General features: G+C 49.0%; 1 protein-coding gene across 1 annotated transcript; it reads left to right on the top strand.

Annotated features, from left to right (window-relative positions):
* Nucleotides 1-14,430: 14,430 nt before the first annotated feature.
* On the top strand, nt 14,431-18,833 carry HIPK4 (homeodomain interacting protein kinase 4). The gene is made up of 2 exons (XM_075322591.1): nt 14,431-15,992; nt 18,550-18,833. Exons 1-2 carry the CDS (start codon nt 14,502-14,504, stop codon nt 18,691-18,693), a joined length of 1,635 nt encoding a protein of 544 aa, XP_075178706.1. The 5' UTR covers nt 14,431-14,501; the 3' UTR covers nt 18,694-18,833.
* The last annotated feature ends 268 nt before the right edge of the window (nt 18,834-19,101 follow it).

Genomic DNA, 19,101 nt, shown 5'->3' with positions numbered 1-19,101 from the left:
GGCGCTGCAAAGAAACTGAACATTTGCTGACTACAAATAGTGGTCCGGTTTTTGTTACTTGAGCCTATCTTTAGAAACGTTCCTCTACAGTGAGCTGTAACCATAGGGGTGCATGGATTGCAGATGACCCTGGATCCTCAATGTGGACCAAAAAGTTTCTGTTTCATGAGAGAGCCTATTACCACAATCTTCAACATTGAAACTGCTACACCAAGAAGGAAAAGTTTGGGAATTCTGGAAACCATAGGATGGATAGACCTGTTACTAATACGCAAAGGATGAAAAAAGTGTAATCAAAACATCTTAATGTATTCAGCATGGAGTATGAGGAATGTTTTGCCTCACTGAATGCATTTCGACAATCATCAAGATCCACTGCTGGCAGCTCTCTTTGCAGTTGGTGACCAATAATGCCCAGATGGCAATGGGAGACAAGTCTGGAGACTCTGCAGCCATGTAGGCCACACTGGCTGCTCACTGGCCTGGGATTGTCGTGTTGAAACACAGGCTGCTGAGACACGATGGAGAAATGGTTGCACCACTGGTCGCACCACCAAATCAAGAGCGGTCTATCCTTTCCAGAGATGAGTTTCGCTTTAGTTTTGGATGCAATGATAGTTGCGGATTGGTCTGGAGACCACGCAGACAAAGCTATGGAGGAGATGACTTCACAATCTTGATGATGTGTCCAAGTGCATTCAGCGCGGAAGAACATTCCTCCATTAATAACCTCACTGATTGCAGCCAAGATGTGTAAGTCTGGGGGACGTTTTGTGCGTGGAGCTCATACTTTGTATTAGATAAATCAAGATGTTTCGAAAATTTTGTTTCCATTTTCCATCATTTGCAAATCATTAACATGTCTATCCATCCTGTAATTTCCATCATTCAAAGCCTTTTCCCTCCGGTGGTTGCAATGTCAATGCTGAGGACTGTATAAATGCTTCGTGACAGTTGGGGAGCTGTCATAAATGTAACACTGCTGGCCAGGATCGGGGCAAAATATTGCTGCGTTGTTAATGTTAAATTAGAAATCCACCAAAATCCATTAAAATCCCTTAATCTTCCAAATGAAATGATCTTGTAAGCAAGATCCCCGAGGTCATCACACACCATGGAAATTCCTGAAGTACAAAGGAATCTGCCATTCCAGCACCTCCTGCAACCTGACTGTATTAGAACTCTGCCCCCTGGTGGGGAGTAGTGGTTATACCATGTTTTATTTTTGTCCTACCTTCCTATACTCTATGGACAAAAGTATTAGGACACAAATCTTAATTAATTCAAGTGTTTCATTCAGCCCCATTGCCCCCAGTGTTTGACACACAGTACAGACCAAAAGTTTGGACACACCTTCTCATTCTATGAGTTTTCTTTATTTTCATGTCTCTGAAAATGGTAGATTCACATTGAAGGCATCAAAACTATGAATTAAAACTTGTGGAATGAAATACTTAAAGTGTGAAACAACTGAAAATATGTCTTATATTCTAGGTTCTTCAAAGTAGCCACCTTTTGCTTTGATTACGGCTTTGCACACTCTTGGCATTCTCTTGATGAGCTTCAAGAGGTAGTCACCGGAAATGGTTTTCCAACAGTCTTGAAGGAGTTCCCAGAGAAGCTTAGCACACAGCTCACCCCAAACCATCTCAATTGGGTTCAGGTCTGGTGACTGTGGAGGCCAGGTCATCTGGCAAAGCACCCCATCACTCTCCTTCTTAGTCAAATAGCCCTTACACAGCCTGGAGGTGTGTTTGGGGTCATTGTCCTGTTGAAAAATAAATGATGCTCCAACTAAACGCAAACCGGATGGAATAGCACGCCGCTGCAAGATGCTGTGGTAGCCATGCTGATTCTGTATGTCTTCAATTTTGAATAAATCCCCAACAGTGTCACCAGCAAAGCACCCCCACACCATCACACCTCCTCCACCATGCTTCACGGTGGGAACCAGCCATGTAGAGTCCATCCGTTCACCTTTTCTACAAAGACACGGTGGTTGGATCCAAAGATCTCAAATTTGGACTCATCAGACCAAAGCACAGATTTCCACTGGTCTAATGTCCATTCCTTGTGTTCTTTAGCCCAAACAAGTCTCTTCTGCTTGTTGTCTGTCCTTAGCAGTGGTTTCCTAGCAGCTATTTTACCATGAAGGCTGCTGCACAAAGTCTCCTCTTAACAGTTATTCTAGAGATGAGAAGGTGTGTCCAAACTTTTGGTCAGAACTGTATGTCCTCATTCTTCCCAGGTGTATAACATCTGGCCCCTCTCCCACCGGTGTGTAACCTCAATCCCCTCACCCTCAATATATAACCTCCGGCCTCTCTTCCTCTAGGTATAACATCCGGCGCCTCAAACCCAGTTTATAACTCCCAGCCCCTTGCCATGACATCTGCCTTTGCTAGAGAGCAAACAAAAAAAAAAAACACGGTATCGGCCGCGCTGCTCAGAAGAAGGTAGTGATAAGATTATTGATGAAGATTTATTAAGGATTAATATGCCACTGGGTACATCCTCCCCCTTCCTCAGGTAGCAATAAAAAGGCAGGATATTGGATCTTATATACATGAATTGGGAGAAAAAAAAAAAGGTTCAAACCTTTTCCCACAATTAGATTAAATCCCCAACAGGGTGAAATCATTTGATCAATTAAGAACATTTCCCCATACAGGGTACTAGTATACATACATTCATGGTGAGAGACAATTGCATACATAGGTTCATAAAAACTATAGTTCATACTAAAATGTGTATTAAAAATAATGATAAATCAATTTACTGCAGCTATAAAAGAAGTGTGTTACCAACATAATTATATGTACATATTACCATATTGTCATTATAAAAAGTGCTAACAAGCAAAATGATGAATAAATAAAAAATGGATTAAAAATATGATTAGTGTAAAAAATTATAGGTATAAAAAATTATTAATATAAATCCCCACTCCCTTCCCATAGAAGTTTGTATGCCTAATGGGAATAAATTATTGGTAAACTGATCAGTGGAAGAATTACGGAAGTTTCCCGTGGGAGAATAAAATTACATAACTTACATGTACCCCCGTAACGCGTAGTGGCATATTAATCCTTAATAAATCTTCATCAATAATCTTATCACTACCTTCTTCTGAGCAGCGCGGCCGATACCGTGTTTTTTTTTTTGTTTGTTTGCTCTCCACTAAATTATCTCCCTTTGGGAGCTCACGGGGCTGCTGCAGCCAGATCAGGATCCTGCGATCCATTTGATGTGTATGCAAGGGGCTGGTGAATCACTGCTACCGGGATCACGGGACCTTCCGTCTCGGAGGAAGAGCTGCTGTCAGACACCGGTCTGGCGGCTTCACACTACACGTGGAAGTTCCGATCATGTGAGCAGATTCCTGCGGGTCATAGAGGACGGGATCCCCGCTGATGAGGAGCGGTGAACCAGGATTCCCCCTTCAGCATCATACAGTGTTGTACCTGCTGTACAACACTATCAGGTGAGTGTGTATCTCACACCACTTAAATCTTGTGCTTTTAAGGTTCCACACAGGAGCGCCCTCTCCTTTTTCATTTCATATCTGCCTTTGCTAACGTGACAGAGCTCCTGGTGGTGCAGAGCTCACTGATACCAGTGCAGTCCTGTAATAGGAGCCACCGGGGTAACAAGCTCGTTCATGACATTTCTTCCCTTCTAAATCTTCTCCCATCCCCTGTGAGTGATATTATTGAGAAGTGGAAGGAACTGAAGAAACTCAGCCATGAAGTGGAGACCCCGTAACGTTACAGAGCGGGGGGCCGAGTGCTGAGGAGCAGCGGGCAGAAAAGTCAGCAACGCTGTGCTGACTCCATAACTGCAGAGTCCAGATCTCCTCTGGTAACATCAGCACAAACCCTGAGACCGTCGGGGGCTTCATGGCCGAGCAGCTGCAGCAGCCGTACATCACCCAGCACAATGCCGAGCCATACATCACCGAGCACAATGCCGAGCCGTACATCACCGAGCACAATGCCGAGCCATACATCACCGAGCACAATGCCGAGCCGTACATCACTGAGCACAATGCCGAGCCGTACATCACCAAGCACAATGCCGAGCCGTACATCACCAAGCACAATGCCGAGCCGTACATCACTGAGCACAATGCCAAGCCGTACATCACCGAGCACAATGCCGAGCCGTACATCACCCAGCACAATGCCGAGCCGTACATCACCAAGCACAATGCCGAGCCGTACATCACCAAGCACAATGCCGAGCCGTACATCACCAAGCACAATGCCGAGCCGTTCATCACCAAGCACAATGCCGAGCCGTACATCACCAAGCACAATGCCGAGCCATACATCACCAAGCACAAGGCCGAGCCATACATCACCGAGCACAATGCCGAGCCGTACATCACCAAGCACAATGCCGAGCCGTACATCACCGAGCACAATGCCGAGCCGTACATCACCAAGCACAATGCCGAGCCGTACATCACCAAGCACAATGCCGAGCCGTACATCACCAAGCACAATGCCGAGCCGTACATCACCAAGCACAATGCCGAGCTGTACATCACCAAGCACAATGCCGAGCCGTACATCACCAAGCACAATGCCGAGCCGTACATCACCAAGCACAATGTCGAGTCGTACATCACCAAGAACAATGCCGAGCCGTACATCACCAAGCACAATGCCCAGCCGTACATCGCCAAGCACAATGCCGAGCCGTACATCACCAAGCACAATGCTGAGCCGTACATCACCAAGCACATGGCTGAGCCGTACATCACCAAGCAAAATGCCCAGCCGTACATCACCAAGCACAATGTCGAGCCGTACATCACCAAGAACAATGCCCAGCCGTACATCGCCAAGCACAATGCCGAGCCGTACATCACCAAGCACAATGCCGAGCCGTACATCACCAAGCACAATGTTGAGCCGTACATCACCAAGCACAATGCTGAGCCGTACATCACCAAGCACATGGCTGAGCCGTACATCACCAAGCACAATGCCCAGCCGTACATCACCAAGCACAATGTCGAGCTGTACATCACCCAGCACAATGCCGAGCCATACCTCACCAAGCACAATGCCGAGCCATACATCACCAAGCACAATGCCGAGCCGTACATCACCAAGCACAATGCAGAGCCGTACATCACCAAGCACAATGCAGAGCCGTACATCACCAAGCACAATGCAGAGCCGTACATCACCAAGCACAATGCAGAGCTGTACATCACCAAGCACAATGCAGAGCCGTACATCACCAAGCACAATGCCGAGCCATACATCACCAAGCACAATGCAGAGCCGTACATCACCAAGCACAATGCCGAGCCGTACATCACCAAGCACAATGCTGAGCCATACATCACCAAGCACATGGCTGAGCCGTACATCACCAAGCACAATGCCGAGCCGTACATCACCAAGCACAATGCCCAGCCGTACATCACCAAGCACAAGGCCGAGCCGTACATCACCAAGCACATGGCTGAGCCGTACATCACCAAGCACAATGCCGAACCGTACATCACCCAGCACAATGCCTAGCCATACATCACCCAGCACAATGCCGAGCCGTACATCACCAAGCACAATGCCCAGCCGTACATCACCAAGCAGAAGGCCGAGCCGTACATCACCAAGCACATGGCTGAGCCGTACATCACCAAGCACAATGCCGAACCGTACATCACCCAGCACAATGCCGAGCCGTACATCACCCAGCACAATGCCTAGCCATACATCACCCAGCACAATGCCTAGCCATACATCACCCAGCACAATGCCGAGCCGTACATTACCAAGCACAATGCCGATCTGCATCTGATGGATGAGTTTGGGTTTGGTGAATGCTTGGAGAACGTTACCCGCTTGACTTCATTGTGCCCGCTGTACAGTTTGGTGGAGGAGGGATAGCACTATGGGCCTCATCTCCTTAGTTTCAGTGAAGGAGAATCCTAATGTTTCAGCACGAGACACCATGGACAATTGTAACTTCCCACTTTGTGGGTAGAGTTTGAGGAAGGCTCTTTTTCTGTTCTCCATGCTGGTGACAAGGTCCATAAAGGCATGGTTTGGTGGAAGATCATGTCCGGCCTCACGAAGCCCACTCCTTAATTGCATCCAACACCACAGGGATGAATGAGAACAGAGACTGTGAGCCCGGACATCTTCTGATAATAGCATCAGACGCGTTCTTATCTTCCTAGCTTTGATTTTGCTGAGGGTTATGTGTTAATTAGCAATCATTAGGTGTATAATGGCAGCAGTGTATGGAACATGCAGTATTCTGTGCAGAGCGATCTTTACGGTTGTCTCTTTCCATTTTTCTGGCTTTGTCTCAGTCACTTTCTCATTCCGAAAATGTCTGCTTTCAGCAGTTACAGACTCCATTACTGAATATATATCACACGGACCTTTGCTACAATGTGACTTGTACTAACCACAGGCCGTATACACAGGTGTGTACTTGCATTGTCAGCAGGCCTGAGCTGTGGAATCTACCCACTGACTTTCAGGCTTGGCCACCCACCTTCATCCCGGGTCTGTGATCAGTGCCGAGCTGAATCAAGACTTTGTGGCTGCTCAAGCGCCGCCGCCTAAAGTGAGCCTGTCAGGACAATAAAAATGATACCGGTTTTGTAGTAATCCAATGTGCCAGTGCTGAGAAATCAAGCTTGGAAATCACTTATTAATCAGCCTGGAAGATTATTGGGGTCCCAGACTACATCGGGGCACCCACAATGCACTCCCAAGCTAATTTGCATGTGACTTCAAGGCTTGAAGTATCAGATAAAAATCTCAAAACCCCTGTGAGTATAACATAAATGTGCCCTCTGCTGATAATGACCTGCAGTTCAATCCATTAGGGTCCTTCTTTATGGTACAGCGCTATCTGGTAGTAGGTGATTACATTTCCTGCAGCGCCTCCACAGGTGAAATTAAGCATTACGCCATTGTCATCCAAAATCAGGTCCTCTAAAGCAAGGAGGCTATTTAACCACTCTAGATCCAGAGTAGGAACAATGGAGACCCAGCCGAGGAGCCGCGCTCCAGAATGTAGAAGAAACAATAATCTGTTCAATGCCCTAATGTAGATCAGTTGAGATGCGATTAAGGGTTAAAACGTTTCCTCTGTCAAATAAATCATCCACATCATTTTACCTGCTCTATAGTCTGGACAGAAAATGAGGATCCTGATCATAGATCCCACTTATAGGCTCAGAATTTCCCTAAGGCCTCTTTCACACGTACGTGCCTCCGGTACGTGTTTGGCCTCTTTCACACGTGCGTGCCTCCGGTACGTGTTTGGCCTCTTTCACACATACGTCCCTCCAGTACGTGTTTGGCCTCTTTCACACGTGCGTGCCTCCGGTACGTGTTTGGCCTCTTTCACACGTGCGTGCCTCCGGTACGTGTTTGGCCTCTTTCACACATACGTGCCTCTGGTACGTGTTTGGCAGTTTTCTCACGTACCGGAGACACGTACACACGTAGACCTATATATTCCTATGGTTTTGGACACACGGAAGTATTTTCACACGGAACGTGTGTCCGTTCCGTACTTACGTGTTTCTCACGCCGACATGTCCGTTTTCTCTCCGGCATCACGGGTGTCACACGTAACGCAAACGTGTCACACGTAATGCAAACGGACCACATGGATGTGTTCCGTGTGACACGCACCGGAGAAAAGACGTGTCTGTGAGAAAAAAACCCCCAAACTTTACTCACCTTCTCCAGCCCTGCTGTCTCTGCCGCTGCTGTCACTTGCTGCCGACCGCCGCTCATTATGCTCATTGAATATTCACTTCACTGCGGCCGGAAGCGGCAGCATCGGGGAGTCGGCAGGACCGAAGACCGCAGATCAGCACTACGGACAAAAACGCCAGGGACAGGTGAGTAAAAAGTTCCAGTTCTCCGTGTGTTATCACGGATAGCACACGGAGAACACACGTAGCCCATAAACATGGCTCACGCAGGGTAAGAAGGGAATTTTGTTACTTACCGTAAATTCCTTTTCTTCTAGCTCTTATTGGGAGACCCAGACGATTGGGGTATAGCTACTGCCTCCGGAGGCCACACAAAGCACTACACCAAAAAGTGCAAGGCCCCTCCCCTTCTGGCTATACCCCCCCGTGGTATCACGGGTTCTCCAGTTTTAGTGCCAAAGCAAGAAGGAGGAAAGCCAATAACTGGTTTAAACAAATTAACTCCGAGTAACATCGGAGAACTGAAAAACCGTTCAACATGAACAACATGTGTACCCGCAAACCACAAAAAAATCCCGAAGGACAACAGGGCGGGTGCTGGGTCTCCCAATAAGAGCTAGAAGAAAAGGAATTTACGGTAAGTAACAAAATTCCCTTCTTCTTCAGCGCTCTATTGGGAGACCCAGACGATTGGGACGTCCAAAAGCTGTCCCTGGGTGGGTAAAGAAATACCTCATGTTAGAGCTGCAAAACAGCCCTCCCCTACGGGGGTGTCACTGCCGCCTGCAGGACTCTTCTACCTAAGCTGGCATCCGCCGAAGCATAGGTATGCACCTGATAATGCTTGGTGAAAGTGTGCAGACTCGACCAGGTAGCTGCCTGGCACACTTGTTGAGCCGAAGCCTGGTGTCGTAATGCCCAGGACGCACCCACGGCTCTGGTTGAGTGGGCTTTTAGCCCTGAAGGAACCGGAAGCCCCGCAGAACGGTAGGCCTCTAGAATTGGTTCTTTGATCCATCGAGCCAGGGTGGCTTTAGAAGCCTGCAACCCCTTGCGCGGACCAGCGACAAGGACAAAAAGTGCATCGGAACGGCGCATGGGCGCCGTGCGGGAAATGTAGATTCTGAGTGCTCTCACCAGATCCAGCAAACGTAAGTCCTTTTCATACCGGTGAACCGGATGAGGACAAAAGGAAGGCAAGGATATATCCTGATTAAGATGAAACGAGGAGACGACCTTAGGGAGAAACTCCGGAATGGGGCGCAGCACTACCTTGTCCTGGTGGAACACCAGGAAGGGAGCCTTGGATGACAGAGCTGCCAGCTCCGACACTCGCCGAAGCGATGTGATCGCAACAAGAAACGCCACTTTCTGTGACAGGCGAGAAAAGGAAACTTCCTTCAGAGGCTCGAAAGGCGGCTTCTGGAGAGCAACTAGTACCCTGTTCAGATCCCATGGATCTAACGGCCGCCTGTACGGGGGCACAATATGACAGACCCCCTGCAGGAACGTGCGCACCTTAGGAAGACGTGCTAGACGCTTCTGAAAAAACACGGATATTGCCGATACTTGCCCTTTAAGGGAGCTGAGCGACAAGCCCTTTTCTAACCCCGATTGCAGGAAAGAAAGAAAAGTGGGCAATGCAAATGGCCAGGGAGACACTCCCTGAGCGGAACACCAGGATAAGAAAATCTTCCACGTTCTGTGGTAGATCTTAGCAGAAGTCGACTTTCTAGCCTGTCTCATTGTGGCTACAACTCCTTGGGATAATCCTGCAGACGCTAGGATCCAGGACTCAATGGCCACACAGTCAGGTTCAGGGCCGCAGAATTCTGATGGAAAAACGGCCCTTGGGACAGTAAGTCTGGTCTGTCTGGAAGTGACCACGGTCGGCCGACCGTGAGATGCCACAGATCCGGATACCACGATCTCCTCGGCCAGTCTGGGGCGACGAGTATGACGCGGCTGCAATCGGATCTGATCTTGCGTAAGACTCTGGGCAAGAGTGCCAGAGGCGGGAATACGTATGGGAGCCGGAACTGCGACCAATCTTGTACTAAGGCGTCTGCCGCCAGAGCTCTTTGATCGCGCGACCTCGCCATAAATGCCGGGACCTTGTTGTTGTGCCGGGACGCCATTAGGTCGACGTCCGGCACTCCCCAGCGGCGACAGATTTCCTGAAACGCGTCCGGGTGAAGGGACCATTCCCCTGCGTCCATGCCCTGGCGACTGAGGAAGTCTGCTTCCCAGTTTTCGACGCCTGGGATGTGAACCGCGGATATGGTGGATGCTGTGTCTTCCACCCACATTAGAATGCGCCGGACTTCTTGGAAGGCTTGCCGACTGCGCGTCCCTCCTTGGTGGTTGATGTATGCCACCGCTGTGGAGTTGTCCGACTGGATTCGGATCTGCTTTCCTTCCAGCCACTGTTGGAAGGCTAGTAGGGCAAGATACACTGCCCTGATTTCCAGAACATTGATCTGAAGGGTGGACTCCTGCGGAGTCCACGTTCCCTGAGTCCTGTGGTGGAGAAAAACTGCTCCCCACCCTGACAGACTCGCATCTGTCGTGACCACTGCCCAGGATGGGGGCAGGAAGGATCTTCCCTGAGACAATGAGGTGGGAAGGAGCCACCATTGTAGAGAGTCCTTGGCCGTCTGGGAAAGGGAGACTTTCCTGTCTAGTGACGTTGACTTTCCGTCCCATTGGCGGAGAATGTCCCATTGAAGTGGGCGCAGATGAAACTGCGCAAATGGAACTGCTTCCATGGCTGCCACCATCTTCCCTAGGAAGTGCATGAGGCGCCGCAAGGGGTGCGACTGACCCTGAAGGAGAGATTGCACCCCTGTTTGTAGTGATCGCTGTTTGTTCAGCGGAAGCTTCACTATCGCTGCTAGAGTATGGAACTCCATGCCAAGATACGTGAGTGATTGGGTCGGTGACAGGATCGACTTTGGAAAGTTGATGATCCATCCGAAAGACTGTAGAGTCTCCAGCGTAGCATTCAGGCTGAGTTGGCATGTCTCTTGAGAGGGTGCCTTGACCAGTAGATCGTCTAGGTAAGGGATCACCGAGTGTCCCTGAGAGTGCAAGACTGCTACCACTGCCGCCATGACCTTGGTGAAGACCCGTGGGGCTGTCGCCAGACCGAATGGCAGAGCTACGAACTGAAGATGGTCGTCTCCTATCACAAAACGTAGAAAACGTTGATGTTCTGTAGCAATTGGCACGTGGAGATAAGCATCTTTGATGTCTATTGAGGCAAGGAAGTCTCCTCGAGACATTGAGGCAATGACAGATCGTAGGGTTTCCATCCGGAACCGCCTGGCGTGCACATGTTTGTTGAGCAGTTTTAGGTCCAGAACAGGACGGAATGAGCCGTCCTTTTTTGGAACCACAAAGAGATTGGAGTAAAACCCTCGACCCTGTTCCTGAGGAGGGACAGGGATCACTACTCCTTCCGCTCTTAGGGAGTCCACCGCCTGCCGCAGAGCATCTGCTCGGCCTGGATGTGGGGAGGTTCTGAAGAATCGGGCTGGAGGACGAGAACTGAACTCGATTCTGTACCCGCGAGACAAAATGTCTGTCACCCACCGGTCCTTGACCTGTGACAGCCAAATGTCGCAAAAGCGGGAGAGCCTGCCCCCGACCGGAGATTCGGCGGGAGGGGGCTGGAAGTCATGAGGTAGCCGCTTTGGAAGCGGTTCCTCCATTTGCTTTCTTGGGGCGTGCGTGAGCCCGCCAGGAATCTGAGTTTCTTTGCGTCCTCTGAGACCCTTTGGACGAGGTAAATGGTGTCTTGCCCGAACCTCGAAAGGACTGAAACCTCTGCTGCCACTTTTTCTGCTGAGGTTTGCTTGTTCTGGGCTGGGGTAAAGAAGAGTCTTTACCCTTGGACTGCTTAATGATGTCAGCCAATGGCTCGCCAAACAGTCTATCTCTAGATAAAGGCAAGCTGGTTAAACATTTTTTGGAACCAGCATCTGCCTTCCAGTCCCTTAACCACAAGGCTCTGCGCAAAACTACCGAATTGGCGGACGCCATTGAGGTGCGGCTGGTAGATTCTAGGACCGCATTGATAGCGTAAGACGCAAACGCAGACATCTGCGAGGTAAGGGACGCCACTTGTGGCACTGCTGGATGTATGATAGCATCCACTTTTGCTAAACCAGCTGAAATAGCCTGGAGAGCCCATACGGCTGCGAATGCCGGAGCAAACGACGCGCCGATAGCTTCATAGACAGATTTTAACCAAAGGTCCATCTGTCTGTCATTGGCATCTTTAAGTGAAGCGCCATCCTCCACTGCAACTATGGATCTAGCTGCAAGTTTGGAAATCGGGGGGTCTACCTTTGGACACTGGGTCCAGCGCTTGACCACATCAGGGGGGAAAGGATAACGTGTATCCCTAGAACGTTTAGAGAAACGTCTTTCTGGGTGAGCGTCGTGTTTCTGGATTGATTCTCTGAAGTCAGAGTGATCCAACAAAGCACTCAATTTACGCTTGGGATAGAGGAAACGAAACTTCTCCTGCTCTGCAGCTGCCTCTTCTGCTGAAGGGGCTGGGGGAGAAATATCTAACAGCCTATTGATGGCTGAGATAAGGTCGTTTACCATGGCGTCCCCATCAGGGGTATCCAGGTTGAGAGGGGTTCCAGGAGTGGATTCCTGATCACTCTCTTCAGACACCTCACAGGGAGACTGATTGCGCTGAGACCCTGAGCAGTGTGATGACGTTGAGGGTCTTTCCCAGCGAGCTCGCTTAGGGTGGCTGGGGCTATCATCTGAGTCATAATCCTCAGCTTGTGAAGCCGGGGACCCCCTTGTAGTCTGGATTGGATCCAGCTGAGGGGGGCCAGAGGACAGAGACCTCGCCGAGTCCAAAGACTGAGCCCCAGACATGGATTGCAAAGTTTCAAGGATTTTTGTCATAGTCACAGACATTCTATCAGCAAAAACTGCAAAGTCTGTCCCTGGCGCCGGGGCAGAACTTACAAGCGTCTCAGCCTGGGTCACTACCTCTCCGGACTCCGGCTGGCGAAGCAGCACCGGATCGGAGCATTGCACACAATGGGGGTCATCGGAGCCTGCTGGTAGAGCAGCCCCACATGCAGCACACGCAGTGTACACAGCCCTAGCCTTGGCAGCCTTGCGTTTTGTGGATGACATGTTGCTGCTTCCTCAGAGCGATCTGGGTATCCAGCCAGGAAGCGACCTCACAGTGCAAGAAATAAATAAATATATATATCTGGTGACACAGTACACCAATACACACTGAGGCACTAGAGGGGCCAGCTGAAATGCCGCTTACCGCCCGCTTAAGAGCGGGTGTGTGGTCGCCAAAAGCCCCCTAGTCCAGGTCTCCCAGAGCCTTGCGTCCTTCCTCCAGCCAGACTGCATGTAATGGCTGCCGGCGTCCTGGGAGAGGAGGGGGGGCGGGCCCTGGGCGTTCCTGGCTAAGAGCGGGAAGCCTGCTTCCCTCTGTGCCTAGTGAGAGGGCTGGAGCATGTAAATCAGGCTCCAGCCCTCGTCGCTGCTGCGAAACAGCGTCTCTCCCCTACCCTGATTGACAGGGTGGGGGCGGGAACGAAGCGGAGCTAGGCCGCAAAAAGCCGGGGACTAAAGTTATAAACGCCGCCGCCGTAAAAGCGCGGTCGGCGTGTCCCCGGCGCACCACAAGTCACAGCAGCGCCGCCCGATCCAGTGGGGGTCGGCGCTGCGTTCCCACAACACAAAGTCCCCCAGTAAACTGTAGGAACACTAACTCCAACGTTACGGTCCCCGGCGCACTACAACACCCAGCCAGCCCGGAGTGTGTCTGTGCCTGCCGGGGACACAGAGTACCTGTATGATGCAGGGCCTTGTCCCTGATTGTACTCCTGCTCCATATCCATCAGGTTCAACTGGGTCTGTGGATGGAGCCCGGCGTCAGAGCTTAGAAGCCGGCAGGATCCCACTTCCACAGAGCCCTACAAGGGGATGTGGAAGGAAAGCAGCATGTGGGGCTCCAGCCTCTGTACCAGCAATAGGTACCTCAACCGTACAACACCATCCACGGGTGAGACGGGAGCATGCTGGGGGCCCTATATGGGCCCTCTTTTCTTCCATCCGAAATAGTCAGCAGCTACTGCTGACTAAAATCTGTGGAGCTATGTATGGATGTCTGACCTCCTTCGCACAAAGCTTGAAAACTGGAGAACCCGTGATACCACGGGGGGGTATAGCCAGAAGGGGAGGGGCCTTGCACTTTTTGGTGTAGTGCTTTGTGTGGCCTCCGGAGGCAGTAGCTATACCCCAATCGTCTGGGTCTCCCAATAGAGCGCTGAAGAAAACGCACCTCTGACACGTCCATGAAAAACGTGCGTGGTTTTTCACGAACGTGTGAAAGAGGCCTAAAAGTGGGTTTTCAAAACTGGATAACCCTTTGAGCCATCACAGGCTATGCCTCAATATACTGGTTTAAGTTGCTATCAAGTGAGCAGCTACAATGAGTCTCTCCCCATCTGTGCATTACATAGCAAGAACATTAATCAATGGGAATTATGTAATGCTTCATATCTCCTGTGGTGGCACTGCAGGGAAATTAGACACTGTCAAATTTACCAAAGAGCTACTAAATATGAGTTCCATCATGGTTTAATGGCATGTATCAACGTTCACGACAAAGCCCAGGCTTCTCCTGGCAACCACGGAACTCCTCAGATTATGACGCTGCAGAGTTCTAAAGATACTGGTCAGGATCAGAATCGCAGTCCTCAATTCCTCCTGGCACAGAGTTGCTAAAGTGAAAGCTATCATGGCTCTTCTTCAGTCAAAAACTGGTTATTATCATGTCATCGAGGAGCTTGGTAGAGGGACATTCGGAAATGTACTGAAAGCTGAAAAAAAAGAAACGGGACAATTAGTGGCCATCAAAATGATCCAGAATGATCCAATAAGAAGCCACGTGATCAAAAATGAGATCAAGCTGCTTAGTTTAATCAGGCAGGGTGCTAGAAATGAAGATCATCTTATCCACTTCTTTGAACATTTTTACATCAGAGATACATGTTACTTTGTCTTTGAGCTTCTACAGAAGAACCTGTTCGAATACCAGAAGGAGATCAGGTTTGCTCCAATTCCTTTAAGACACATAAGGACCATCACCACTCAAGTCTTAGAAGCCCTATCCAAGTTGAAAGCGCTCTCTATTATCCACGCTGACCTAAAGCCAGAGAATATAGTGTTGGTTGACCAAGTAAGATGTCCATTTAGAGTTAAAGTGATTGACTTTGGTTCGGCCAGCATCTTAAGTGAGGTGAGACATGTGCAGGAACCCTACATCCAATCCCGCTTCTACAGAGCTCCCGAAATTCTTCTTGGTCTGCCTTTCTGTGAGAAGTTGGATATGTGGTCTCTCGGCTGTATTATTGCCGAGCTCCACTTTGGTTATCCACTTTACCCTGGAAATAATGAGTATGGCCAGGTCAGATACATATGCCAGACTCAAGGGTTGCCAGACGACTATTTGTTGAATGTATCAAGTAAAGTCCTCTACTTCTTCAAGTACAGTGTAGACCCCACAGGAAAAATCCAATGGAGGATCAAAACTGAAGAAGAATACCAAATGGCGACCAGAGTGAAAGCAGTCGAAAGAAGGAAATATATTTTAAACTCTCTAGACCAAATCAAGAGTTTGTATACAACTAGATCCCGTTACCCAGAGTCAGAAGTCTTGGCCGAACGTTATGACCTTAGGAATATGGTGGAGCTCATGAAGAGGATGTTGACCTGGGACTCAAAAAGAAGGATAAACCCTACAACAGCCCTCAAGCATCCTTTCATTTATCTCCAACATTTGAAGATGCATTATAAGAACACAAAATACTATGAGATATCAAGGCAGTGCCAAGATGATGCCACACACCCAGAGCAAGCTACTTATTATAGCATGCCACCAGGAAACCACCAAGGTTTTCAATCGCCCAACTATTTCCAAGGTCAGATGGTAAAAGCCATTACTGATGGAGAGCAGACTGAGAAGATTATTGAGCAAATTAATTGTCTGTGCTTTAATAAGTCTTCTGAAAAGACTTCAGACCATAAGGGGCCAGCAGGCCATGCAGACCTTTCTCACGATCTACCTGATTCACCGTGGTATTCTAGATCCCTTCCCCCAGAATCAAGAGAGGAGATCGTAGTCACTCAGTTGGATAATTCTCACACCTCGAAAACCACGTTCAATGGTCTTCTTTTACCTCCACGCAAACCCAACATAGAAGACCATAGTACCTTAGAGAAACCAGAGGTGAGTGCAACATGCTAGGAGTGGCTCATTAGGCACGTTATTGTCTCTAATCTCACCTTCCCCTTTTGCAAAATTGTATTTTAGGAAGGAATTTGTCTTAAAAATCATCCAATAAAGTTTTGGGATGTTTGGCTTTTACAGTAATATTTGTTTCTTTTCCCATTAAACTTGATCTGTGGTAACACATAAGCTGAGAGGAGCTCAGAAAGCGTTTCAGACCACCATGGCAAGCTCACCGGTGGATTTCAGTTAACTCATTCTGGAGCCACCAATTTATATTACAACACAGAAACTATAGAAGTAAAACAGAGCAAATTGTAAATGAAACCCAATTGTAAGGATGATTTTTTTTTCTTTAGCCCAAGTACATGTATTAAAGTAAAAGAATGGTCCAAAAAGGTGAAGAACTCCTTTAAGGATAGTTATTAATTTTGATGTGGATCGATTCTTTGAGTAATTGCGATCCTTCCCAGTCCCCTTCCTAGAGGGCACTTTACACACAGCATCCGTCGGTTGTGCGTCACGGGCAAATCGCTGCCCGTGGCGCACAACATCGCTAAGAACGGTCACACATACTTAGCTGCCTAGCGATGTCGCTGTGGCCAGCGAACTGCCTCCTTTCTAAGGGGGCGGTTTGTGTGGCGTGACAGCGAGGTCACTAAGCGGCCGCCCAATAGAAACGGAGGGGCGGAGATGAGCGGGCGGAACATCCCGCCCACCTCCTTCCTTCCTCATTGCCGGCGGCCGCAGGTACGGTGATATTCCTCGTTCCTGCGGTGTCACACGTAGCGATGTGTGCTGCCGCAGGAACGACGAACAACCTGCGTCCTGCAGCAGCAACGATAATTGGGAATAGAACGACGTGTCAATGATAAACGATAAGGTAAGAAATTTTGATCGTTAACGGCCGTTCGTACGTTTCACACGAAACGACGTCGCTAACGAGGCCGGATGTGCGTCATGAATTCCGTGACCCCAACGACATCTCGTTAGCAATGTTGTTTCGTGTAAAGCGGCCTTTACAGACATCTGTCGATAGAATACGAACACTTTACATTGTTGTCTGAACCTGACATTTCGGCATCAAGGGTCAACATTGGTGTTGTCAAGTAGTTCAGTGCATTTTTCCACCTAATGCTTTCCCATCTATCGTCACCTTCATCAGGCTCCTATAAAGCCAAAGTTATCAATCAAGAAATAGGGGGGCATAGATAGAAAAAAGTAGGTGGGAAGGGTCACCAAACTGCTCTGGAACGCCAAGAGACTAGATGGTGACTCGCCCCAGGGCTATGAGGTACTCTCTCCCGGGCCATATATTTACGGGGACAGTTCACTGGGTGGCCATTGCTCGGTTCCGTGACCCTGGGGGTCGCTTGAAAGCGGTTATATACTTGGGTGAAATAATAAAGTTTTTTTTGTCGTGACGCCACTTGCGGGTTGCGGTTATGGTGATGGAGCCGCCGCTGCACACTCTCTCACCGCTGGGGCTGATGGTAATGGCAGCCTGGATGTTGGACCCTCCGCAAGTAGGGCCGGGGCCCCAGTGGGTAGGCAATGGAGTTAGGTGCGGAAAGAAGTTAGGCCACACAAGGGATTTCAGTGTAACTGGTTTCTTTACTCACAGCATTGTGATGGCTGGTACTTTGAAGAAGGCTGGTCCTCACCACTGGTCCCCTTAGTCCCAGTGCCGCTTTGGTGACCTGGTGGCTTCTTTCCCCTATACCTATCTTTGGTTGGTGGGTCCCCGTGGCTTGGGGCGTCTGTAGTCTCTCAGTCTTTAGTCCGTACAGTTGGGAAGTTTGAACCCTGTAGGGTCGGTATTCTGTTCCGGTCCCTGGTTCTCCCGTCACTGCTGGTGCCCCCGGATTTTTCAGTCGGTAAGGTCCTGGATGGTCCCCTCACTGTGCAGATTTTATCAGATCTGCCTGGAGTGTTTGCCTGACCTAGGGCTCTGTACCCCGTCGGTGCTATGGTTCCGAGAATACTCCACCGTACTCCTTCTGCAACCAAACACTTGTGCCTGACAGGTCACTGTTACACACTCCCGTCAGTACAGTTACGTCCGTCTCCTTACACTTCCACTTACTGACTGTCTGACCCCTTCTCCCTGGTTTTCGTCTAGTGGACTGGATCGGCTCCAACCCTAGTTGGCCATCCATTGGGTCCAACTCTAGTCTGTCACCAGTCCTTGGGAAAGGGAAAAACAGGGATTATAAATGTGTTTTGGGGTTACCAGCACTGGTCTTCTGGGTTCCTGGGGGTAGGCCCTGCGTCTTTGACACGATGCAGTACCTTGTAGCTCCTGATGGCTTCAGGGGCGCTACAATGGCACCTGTGCTTGGTTTGAACAGTCATGGCCTCCTCTAGGATCATAGACCTACGCAGATCTTAGCAGTATTTCCTGGGTGGAAGCTGTAAATGTGATCATTTTCTATAGACGTAAGCTAAATGGAAATATCAGTGGTATGGAGAGGCAAGATAACCGAGCAGTGACCAAAACTACGAGTATTTGCAAAAATTAAAAACTTATCGTATTTTTTTTTTCTTCAATTTATAGACAGAAACAAAGCAACACGGAACAACAACTCCGATTAACAAAGTCTGGGATGACGAGGACGAGTGGAAGACTGGCGAAAAGAAATGTGGAGAATGCTCCAAGAAAGCGAGCGTCTGGCGCACTTTCACCAATATCTGCCACTGAGCAAAGCAGATGACAATACAGGGGCCTGTCCCACAGCCCTTCACGAGGCTATCTTCTTTTTTATTTCAACCTAAATACATTACATTGCAGTTATGGGGAAGGGAATATTACTATTTTGTGTACAATAAAAGACCAGTAAAGCACAAAATAAAAAAAATCATCACGTGCCTCCTGGTTATTACAGGCGGCTTTTATACCGCATTTCAGTGTCCATTCCTCGTCTGCACTAGAATGACTCCCATTTCTCAAAATAACCGTATGAGGACCATGATTTTGGGAGACGAGTTGTACTTCTGAGTGATTTCATGGATTTTAACTGAAAAACTTTAGGAAAACATTCCCAATGGGGTACAATAAAACGCAATGTTCATTGTGCAGTAAAAACATGACATGATTCTCTTGGTTCCA

Source organism: Anomaloglossus baeobatrachus, chromosome 9 (genome assembly GCF_048569485.1).
Source record: "Anomaloglossus baeobatrachus isolate aAnoBae1 chromosome 9, aAnoBae1.hap1, whole genome shotgun sequence".
Taxonomy (NCBI): domain Eukaryota; kingdom Metazoa; phylum Chordata; class Amphibia; order Anura; family Aromobatidae; genus Anomaloglossus; species Anomaloglossus baeobatrachus.
This window is presented reverse-complemented; position numbering and strand designations above follow the sequence as displayed.